At 43.6% G+C, this 10,000-nt stretch overlaps 2 protein-coding genes across 5 annotated transcripts in view; one reads left to right on the plus strand and one right to left on the minus strand.

Annotated features, from left to right (window-relative positions):
- Positions 1–5,648, plus strand: part of tk2 (thymidine kinase 2) — a 6,972-nt gene extending 1,324 nt beyond the window's left edge. For both annotated transcript variants that reach the window (XM_058381656.1, XM_058381657.1), the window contains exons 3-10: positions 335–409; positions 750–803; positions 1,030–1,119; positions 1,307–1,380; positions 1,557–1,645; positions 3,806–3,885; positions 4,030–4,110; positions 4,625–5,648. In XM_058381656.1, the coding sequence (XP_058237639.1) occupies positions 335–409; positions 750–803; positions 1,030–1,119; positions 1,307–1,380; positions 1,557–1,645; positions 3,806–3,885; positions 4,030–4,110; positions 4,625–4,714 (633 nt within the window). In that variant the 3' untranslated portion in view covers positions 4,715–5,648. The remainder of the gene's footprint in view (positions 1–334; positions 410–749; positions 804–1,029; positions 1,120–1,306; positions 1,381–1,556; positions 1,646–3,805; positions 3,886–4,029; positions 4,111–4,624) is intronic.
- Positions 5,649–6,163: 515 nt separating this feature from the next.
- si:ch211-189a15.5 (spermatogenesis-associated protein 2-like protein) overlaps positions 6,164–10,000 on the minus strand; it is a 4,575-nt gene continuing 738 nt past the window's right edge. For 2 of the 3 annotated variants that reach the window (XM_058381655.1, XM_058381653.1), the window contains 3 exons: positions 9,953–10,000; positions 9,312–9,690; positions 6,164–8,665 (listed from right to left, as the gene is read on the minus strand). The exon at positions 9,953–10,000 is cut by the window's right edge. In XM_058381655.1, the coding sequence (XP_058237638.1) occupies positions 7,616–8,665; positions 9,312–9,647 (1,386 nt within the window). In that variant the 5' untranslated portion in view covers positions 9,648–9,690; positions 9,953–10,000 and the 3' untranslated portion in view covers positions 6,164–7,615. Of the gene's footprint in view, positions 8,666–9,311 lie in introns of all 3 variants that reach the window. The other variant, XM_058381654.1, reaches the window with a different exon arrangement.

The following is a 10,000-nucleotide window of genomic DNA, read 5'->3' on the forward strand; positions in this document are numbered from 1 at the left end:
CACTCTGTCTGTTCTTCCTGCTTTCATCTCCAGAGGCATCTCATTTGTAAATATTTGCATGTAATATCAGATTAGAGAAAGGAAACTCTACTACATTAATGATGTTCCTCTCAAAATTACCCAGAATCCATCCTTCATGTACACTCAAGTAATTTGGTGTGAAACGTCCAGACTTTGAGTTTAATCAGCTGAAAAACGAACTGCTGATGATATGAACACAGTCTCACACTCCCCCCTCCCCCCATCAGTCTGTGCTGTGAAGGACGTTTCAGTGGACGGTGATTATATCTGTTTCTGAAGAGAGAGAAAGCTGAAAATTTGTATTTTGTTGTAGATTTGCATTGAGGGGAACATCGCCAGTGGAAAGACGACGTGTCTGGAGTATTTCAGCAAGACCAGCAACATTGAGGTAGGAAGCACTGAACTGTCACTCAGAGCAGGGGGAGGAGTCATGGGTAACAACCTGTCTTACCTGCCTCGCCTCACCTGGGTGTGTGTGCTGATGTCAGAAGTCAAGCAGCTGGGACAGGTCGCTCCCTTAAAGTTCCTACTCGTTTCCTGAGTGACCGAGCAGTGTGAGGTCAGTTCAGCTGAGATGGGGCAGGTGAGGGGTCAGGGTGTGAGAGAGGGGCAGGTGAGGGGTCAGGGTGGGAGAGAGGGGCAGGTGAGGGGTCAGGGTGGGAGAGGTGTTGGGGCAGTTGATGTGTTTGGTGTAAATGTGACTCCTGAACTCTGATAAACTCTCCCAGGTTTTGACTGAGCCGGTTTCCAAATGGAGAAATGTTCGAGGACACAATCCACTGGTGAGACATGAAGAATTTATTGATGATGATGATGATGATGGTGGTGGTGATGATGGTGATGGTGATGATGATGGTGGTGGTGATGGTGGTGATGATGATGATGATGATGATGGTGGTGTTGATGATGATGATGGTGGTGGTGATGGTGGTGATGATGATGATGATGGTGGTGGTGATGATGGTGATGATGATGTCACAGTAAGATGATGTGTTTTTTCTCCTGCAGGCCCTGATGTATGAGGACCCGTCTCGATGGGGTCTCACGCTGCAGACCTACATTCAGCTCACAGTCCTGGATCATCACCTGTCCAAGATCGTATGCTTCCTCCATCTTTACCTCTTTAATACACTGAAACATCACTTTATTCCCTTGCCGCACTGTGTATGTATGTGTGTGTGTGTGTGTGTGTGTGTGTGTATATATATGTGTGTGTGTGTGAGAGAGAGAGATAATATACTGCCTCTAGTTAATGATCTTTATGTGCTTCTGTCTCTCTGCACAGACGGCTCCGGTCAGGATGATGGAGAGATCTCTGTACAGCGCAAAGTACATATTTGTGGAAAATCTGTATAAAAGGTGAAAAGGAAGATTTATTTCTTTATAAAACTCCTGACTTTCAACAAGAGAACAGAAATGTGTTTGATTCCTAAATGATCTGAATTAAACACTAAACATTATAATCACTTCCAGTGAAGATACTAGTGTGTGTTAGTGGATTAAACGTGTGTGTGTGTGTGTTTGTGTATACATAGTGGGAAGATGCCTGAGGTGGACTATGCCGTCCTGAGCGAATGGTTCGAGTGGATCATCAGTAACATCTCCATTCCTGTGGATCTGATCGGTGAGACAGTGTGTAAATGTTTAAAGATTTTCAGAAGACTCTCACTACCAGTGTGTCATAATTAGCATGATTACCTGGGAGTTAGCATGATTACCTGGGAGTTACCTGGGAGTTAGCATTGTTAGCTGGGAGTTAGCATGATTAGCTGGGAGTTAGCATTGTTAGCTGGGAGTTAGCATGATTAGCTGGGAGTTAGCATTGTTAGATGGGAGTTAGCATTGTTAGATGGGAGTTAGCATTGTTAGCTGGGAGTTAGCATTACCTACAGCTCTGTGAGTGGGTTTTTATCTGAAGCAGTCTTTAAAATGGAGCTACATGGGTTAGTGTGGAAAAGTGACTTATTCTAACAGTTTGTCTTGTGTTACTGAAAGAAAGAAAGAAAGAAAGAAAGAAAGAAAGAAAGAAAGAAAGAAAGAAAGAAAGAAAGAAAGAGGAGTGTAAAATGTCATGACTTTAGGTGTGTTAGATTTTAACCCATTACATCTCACCTTAAAGTTTAAATAAAATTTCCACCAATAGATTTAAATTCTCACAGAGATGTAAGAGTTATAAAGTAGATTTTGGGTCCGTCAGAAATTTATACTTTTGTTAATATAAACAAATCTCAGTCTAACTCACTGTGTGTGTGTCCTGTGTGTGTGTCCTGTGTGTGTGTCCTGTGTGTCCTGTGTGTGTGTGTCCTGTGTGTCCTGTGTTTGTGTGTCCTGTGTTTGTGTGTCTGTGTCCTGTGTTTGTGTGTCCTGTGTGTGTGTGTGTCCTGTGTGTGTGTTCTGTGTGTCCTGTGTGTGTGTTCTGTGTGTGCTGTGTGTGTGTTCTGTGTGTTCTGTGTGTGTGTGTCCTGTGTGTGTGTGTGTCTGTGTCCTTTGTGTGTGTGTGTGTGTCTGTGTCCTTTGTGTGTGTGTGTCTGTGTCCTGTGTGTGTGTTCTGTGTGTCCTGTGTGTGTGTGTCCTGTGTGTGTGTTCTGTGTGTTCTGTGTGTGCTGTGTGTGTGTTCTGTGTGTTCTGTGTGTCCTGTGTGTGTGTTCTGTGTGTCCTGTGTGTGTGTGTCCTGTGTGTGTGTCCTGTGTGTGTGTGTCCTGTGTGTGTGTTCTGTGTGTGCTGTGTGTGTGTGTCCTGTGTGTATGTGTGTTCTGTGTGTCCTGTGTGTGTGTGTCCTGTGTGTGTGTCCTGTGTGTGTGTGTCCTGTGTGTGTGTTCTGTGTGTGCTGTGTGTGTGTGTCCTGTGTGTATGTGTGTCCTGTGTGTGTGTGTGTCGTGTGTGTGTGTGTCTTGTGTGTGTGTGCTGTGTGTGTGTGTGTTCTGTGTGTCCTGTGTGTGTGTGTGTGTCCTGTGTGTGTCCTGTGTGTGTTCTGTGTATGTGTGTCCTGTGTGTCCTGTGTGTGCTTTGTGTGTGCTTTGTGTGTGCTTTGTGTGTGTGTCCTGTGTGTGTCCTGTGTGTGTCCTGTGTGTGTCCTGTGTGTGTGTGTGTCCTGTGTGTTCTGTGTGTGTGTGTGTTCTGTGTGTGTGTGTGTTCTGTGTGTGTCCTGTGTGTTCTGTGTGTCCTGTGTGTTCTGTGTGTCCTGTGTGTTCTGTGTGTCCTGTGTGTGTGTGTGTGTTCTGTGTGTGTGTGTTCTGTGTGTGTGCGTGTTCTGTGTGTGTGTGTGCGTGTTCTGTGTGTGTGTGCGTGTTCTGTGTGTGTGTGCGTGTTCTGTGTGTGTGTGCGTGTTCTGTGTGTGTGTGTGTGTTCTGTGTGTGTGTGCTGTGTGTGTGTGTGTGTGTGTGTGCTGTGTGTGTGTGTGCTGTGTGTGTGTGTGTGTGTTCTGTGTGTGTGTGCTGTGTGTGTGTGCTGTGTGTGTGTTCTGTGTGTGTGTGTGTGTGCTGTGTGTGTGTGTGTGTGTGCTGTGTGTGTGTGTGCTGTGTGTGTGTTCTGTGTGCTGTGTGTGTGTTCTGTGTGTGTGTGTTCTGTGTGTGTGTGTGTGTTCTGTGTGTGTGTGCTGTGTGTGTGTGCTGTGTGTGTGTGCTGTGTGTGTGTGCTGTGTGTGTGTGCTGTGTGTGTGTGCTGTGTGTGTGTGTTCTGTGTGTGTGTGTGTGTGTGTTCTGTGTGTGTGTGTGTGTGTGTGTGCTGTGTGTGTGTGTTCTGTGTGTGTGTGTGTGTGTGTGTGTGCTGTGTGTGTGTTCTCCAGTGTACCTGCAGACGTCTCCTCAGACGTGTTTTGATCGTCTGAAGCAGAGATGCAGAGAAGAAGAGAAAGTCATTCCTCTGGTACGTCTGAGAAACTCTTCATCTGTGTGTTGATCATCAGTTCACCCCACTGTAGTGATGATGTTCCTGTGTGGAACCATCTGCAGTGTGATACTGATATTTAATCATGTGTGTGTGTGTGTGTGTGTGTGTGTGTGTGTGTAGGAGTACCTGGAGGCTCTTCATCATCTGTATGAGGACTGGCTGATAAATAACTCCTCATTTAAAGTTCCTGCTCCTGTGCTGGTAAACTCACTTCACTCACTAGTCTTCTTCTTCTTTTTCTTCTTTGTTCATTATTTAAAGAAATAATTTAAATATTGCAGATGTTACACTTGTTGTCCTGCAGATTGATGAGTTTTTGTTTTGTTTTTAGACAAATGAGACATTCTGTAAATAAATGTGCATAAACAATCATGTTAGCACACTCAGTCTAAGAAATATTAGAATTATTTTTCAGTTTTTATTACAGAATCAGATAGAAACCCAATAATTATGATCATTTTGGGAAACTCTGCTGTAGTGTCTTCAAAACATTTAGGGCTTTAAGTCTCCATTTAAATCTCACAGAGATCCGACAGACAGACTGACAAGATGGATAGACAGTCAGACAGGCTGTCAGACAGTTAGACAGATGGTCAGACAGACTGACCTACAGACAGACAGACAGATGGACAGAAGCTTTTATATAATCAGATTTGTGTGATGGAAGCTGTGTGTGTATGTGTGTGTGTGTGTGTGTGTGTGTGTGTGTGTGTAGGTGATCCCAGCTGATCATGATCTTCAGAAGATGCTCCATCAGTACGAGGAGAACAGAGAGAAGATCTTCACTGTGCCTCGAGCTCCATAAAGACAAACACAGACCATTTGTTCCAGAGGCAGCTTTTGATCCAGCTGTGTGTTTCCTCTGCCCTGTTTTAATATTAAGGGTGTGTGTGTGTGTGTGTTTTATTAATAATTAATAAAAAAAAAGAAATATATCCGTGATAATTAGCGATTATGAATCTTTTGACTGACTGAATCAGTCTGAATCGTGATTCATCAGTTCAATTGATTCAATTCCAAGTTTTTGAAATAAGAGCCATTTGATTCAGTGAGTCAGGTTTCTGTAGGAATTATCAGAGTGCATGAAGAGATTGTCTAAAAGACTTTTATGTAAACATTGTTCTGTATATTTATTTTAAAAACTATTTAAATGTTGCGGTGGGAGGAGTTTACATCAGCGCAGTAAGAATTCAGAGGATTTCAACTGGAATATCTCAATAATTAACCAGCTGCATCTCTGTCTCACACACACACTCACTCACACAAACACTCACTCTCACACACACACTCTCACACACACTCACTCACTCACTCACACACATTCACACTCACACACACTCACTCACTCACACACACACTCACACACAAACACTCACTCTCACACACACACACTCTCAAACTCACTCACTCACACTCACATTCACACTCTCTCTCACACACACACACACACTCATACACTCACTCTCAGGCTTCCATTCTTTGTGTTTGTGTTATTTAGTTCTTTCTTTTAGGGTTAGGGTCATTATTTATGCTCCTCACTCGTGTCTCATTATTATTTATTTGGCTTTTTTATTATTAAATTGCAGAAACATTCCACATCCTCCTGTTTAACAGAAAACATTCTCATTAGATTTTATAAACTTTATTATTGTTTACGTGGTGATGTGTGGAGACGCGGTCCAGACTGTTTTACACTCTTCTACTGCAGTTGTAATAAACCGATGTGAAACGGGTCAGCAGCCGAAGCCTTTTTTATTGATTTTTAAATTACAGAACTTTTATGACAACTTTTATGTAAAAAACACAGTCATTTTATTCAAATAATTACTAACCTAAATAAGCAGACAAGCTGATCATCAAACTCTAAACATGTGACATCACATTACATCATGTAACTGATTATTGCCATGTTTACACAAAATCTTATTTACACTGAAAAACTACACTCCAGTGCAAAGTGCGCTTCCATTCAGTAAGGCACAGAAACACACACACACACACACACACACACACACACACGACAGCTGTCCTCTGCATGTTTTAGGTAACACACTGTACAGTCTGAACCTCTTTACACACCACATCCATATGTAACACTAATAATCATCCTCTTCTCATCACTCAGGACCTCATGGTGCTGTAATATCCAGGCGCCTGACCCCCCCCCCCCCACACACACACCTGACCCCCCCCAGCCCCCACACACCTGACCCCATCCCCACACCTGGCCCCATCTACCCCCCCCCCCGCCCCCACACACCTGTACCCACACCTGTCTCTCCCCTCACTCCAGGAACAGTTCATGGCCATGAACAAGTTTCGAACCATAGAGCTTTGACCTCAGAGACGAGGCTAAATCTCTGCAATTGTAGGCTTCTGTTTTCTTAAATCACGTCCATGAAAATTAAACACGATAATAAAAACAAAAAAATTCAGATGTGGATGTTAATTATGCTTTTTTGTTATTGATCTGCACGAATAATATATCATGATATTGAAATGAAGGTAAATGATTTACAGAGTAGAAGTTGTAATTGCATAAGTTTTCACCCCCCAGTTGTGAAGCCTCTAAACGAGTTCCTTTGGGAAGCGTCTGGTGTTCACGTACCGCATTAATGTTTCGCTTCATCATGAAGAATTACAGTAGCTGAGATTATTGCTCTATTTTGCCCCCTAGTGGAATAACAGACTAGCGTCCAGGCTCGGGCCGAGTTGCGGGTCGGACGCCTCTGATGTAGCTCAGCTCACACGGTCACTTCCTTCAATTTACTGTCTCTAAACAAGCTCGGAGTAATTCTTCATGGTGGTGTGGAGGTGTTCAGGGTTTTATCACAGGAGCATTCTGACATCATGTCCATGTGCAGAGGAATAAACGGAGATAAACCGCTTCCTCACTCGGAGGAAATGGACTTCTTAAATTTGTTAAATTCTTAACAAAGCGAAAAACCAAACAAAAACCAAACAGAAAGACCTTCACACCTCAGACAGACTCAGTGTTTATCCCGAACACGACACTAATCCCTCGGATAAACACGGAGCTTCACCTCCTCATACTCTACACCTCAAAGAGTTCACAGTATTTGTATCAAATGTTTAACACAAAGTTTACACAGACTTACTAAAGCAACACATATTAACAGGAGTGTATTTAACTCAAACACACTGATATTAACGAGATAACGCCATCAGATGTGCAGCTAATTTCCACAACCAGAGGAAGAAACCTTTAGAAATAAATGATTGTTGTTATAAACATGAAGATGAAAAACTCCGTAACTAGTTTAAGTTTTTAAAGTTGTGAATTTCTGAACAAACTCACGAGGTGTCTCTGCACTGCGTTGTGAACGTTTCTGGACAAATTTGTGTTTTTGTTCAGAATATTACATTTATGTGTTTTTTTTAAAGAACAAATTTTTACATTTTTGTTTAATCGTCTCAAATAAAAACAGCTCTACAGGTTTACCCTCATCAGACATACCAGGAGCTAGGGAAGTTCATGAATATGCAAATTAGACCCGCCCACATGCCATCCCACCATGTCTACTACCTAATATCAGTAGATAACATTAGCTGACTTAACTAGCTGGTTAGTTATCTCTCAGTAAACTAGTTGGTTTTAGTTACCAGCAGCACTTCCTGCCATGGTTTGCTCATTTGCATGTTGGACGTGATTGGTCTAAAGTTGTTACTAGTTTATTTTGTGATGTCACAGGATCTCCAGAGTGTGGTGGAGACCAGACTCAGCTCCTGCCCTGCTGCTGGGGTGGATGTTCTCCTCGTGTTCTGCAGGGGGCGCCACAGCAGACCCGCTCACGCTGTTGGGGATGTAGAAGGACTGCGGAGGCTCCGTGATGCCGCGGCGCTGATGGAGTCGGTCTGAGGCGGAGCAGCTGCTGCAGCCGGCGATGGAGCAGAGGGAGTCATGCGAGGGGCTGCAGAGGATGGGGATCGTCTCGTTCTTCTCGCACTGCGCCGTCTCCTCCACCGGACACTTCAGAGGCTCCTCACAGGGGAACTCCTTCAGCTTCAGCTTGTCCATCATCTCGGCCAGGTCTGTCACCGAGGCGTCGTCCGCAGGTTTGAACCCCGGAGTGTGTGACGCGGCTCCAACGCGCAGCTGCTGTTCTTCTGAGGAACGAGGTTCTAGAGCAGGTTCTGGAGCGTCAGTGTGTAAGGTGATGGAGCGAGGCCCGCTCATGTCACGGTCAAGCTTCGGGTCTCTTCCTCCGGAGCGCTTCACCTTGACAGAAGAGCTTTTGAAGATGGGCCTCTGTCTGAAGGTAAGGTCTGGGTAATCCTTCTGCATCTCCAGGATGGACTTATCTTCGCTCAGGAATGCTCCGTGCTCTGAGTTTTCATGCTCGTTCATCTCCTGGTCCAAAGGTTTCAGACTTGGTTCTGAATGTAACAGGAAGTCGTCTCTGCACACTCTGTCCTCCTCCAGAACACACACCCCGTTCGGAGCGTTGTCGAGCTCCGGTTCCTCCTGTTGAGTCGTGGCAGAACCTCGGTTCTGGATGATCCTCAGACATTCGGCGTGAGACGTCTGGCTCATCATCTGAATCAGATGTTCACATTCCACTCGGGCCAGGAACAGCTCGAAGCCCATTTCTTTAGCGTGGTTTGGGTCGACGCTGTGGGAGAGCTTGTACTCGGTGTCAGTTTCGGAGTCGTAGCCGATTCGCTGGAGAACACTCCGGGTCGTCTGCGGCGGCAGAACCGTTTTGATGTAGTAAACAAAATGACCAGTGAATTTCTACAAGACAAAAATCTTCCATTAAACTCAACACTTCAGCATCCAGACACACAATCTACACTAAATACACATATATGTATGTATAAACAAATAGATAAATACCTCAAATAAACAAACAACTTTCTGAATATCTGTGCAAAAAAATCTTATTTTTATGATGTCATGTTTAATGTTTATCTTTAAACTTATTTTAATAAGGTTTATCTATTAATATTATTTATCTGATTAATAATTATCAATAATTATAAGATTATTATTTTTTTAATTGTATTTATGTCATGAAAGATGGATAAAGTGTATAATAAACATTTTTCAGTGTATTATTTAAATGATAAAATGATTATTTAGAAGCAGCTCAGTTCCTAAATAATCATTTCTATATGAATAAAATCACTAAATGTTACAGAACTGATCTTTTTTCCCATCAGGAGATTTTGAGTCATGTATTTTTTGCATTAGAATATTAGAAGAATATTAGAATGAGAAATATTTATTCACACTTATTTATTTAAGACATTTTGACTCGTGAAAGCATTTTAGTGATAAAAGCAGAGAAGCTGGAAGCCTCAGTGTTTCATTTTAAAACACGGCAGACAGAGAAACAGGAAGTGAGAGTGTGTGTGTGTGTGAGACACTTTATTCTCACCTTCAGTGTTTTAAACTCTTTTTTCCAGGGAAAGAGGAACAGGTTGATGCAGAACAGCTCGAGAACCTGGAAGGCTTTACTGAGGCGCTGGAGCACGCTGCTGCTGGTGTTGGTGCTGATGATGTTGATGACAGTGGGGTAAAATGGCAGGAGTGTGAAGGTGTGAGCTGCCTGACTCTGAGTTAACAGCACCTGCTTGACCTCCTCCATCAGCTGCACGTCCTCACACACCTTCACGCTGCCTTCACTCCACACACGGCTGCAGAAGGTCACGTAGCGCTCCAGGACGTCCTCACGTCCAGCCGGAACTGCCTCACCTCCAGCGGCGTTGGTCATGATGTGCGTTTTCCTCTCATGTGTGTGAAGCGACAGCAGAGATCTGAGAAGCAGGAAGTGAAAGTGAACAGGACGACAGCAGGACAGAGGGTTTGGGGTTTTTAGTAGATGTAGAGTAACAAGTAGTTCTTTTTTTATACAGATGTAAACATGTATAACCACGCAGAGGAATACTCAACAAAAACCCCAAAACACCACCAAGTAAGAAGAATAATGATCACTCCTGAAGATTAGTGCACTTCCTCCTCCTGCACGTGTCCATCATCATCATCATCATCATCAACAACAACAATAAAACTTCTTACAATCACGAGCTCTTCAGCAGGTTCCTGCACTCAGACCTTCAGTGAGAA

Source organism: Hemibagrus wyckioides, linkage group LG27 (genome assembly GCF_019097595.1).
Source record: "Hemibagrus wyckioides isolate EC202008001 linkage group LG27, SWU_Hwy_1.0, whole genome shotgun sequence".
NCBI lineage: Eukaryota > Metazoa > Chordata > Actinopteri > Siluriformes > Bagridae > Hemibagrus > Hemibagrus wyckioides.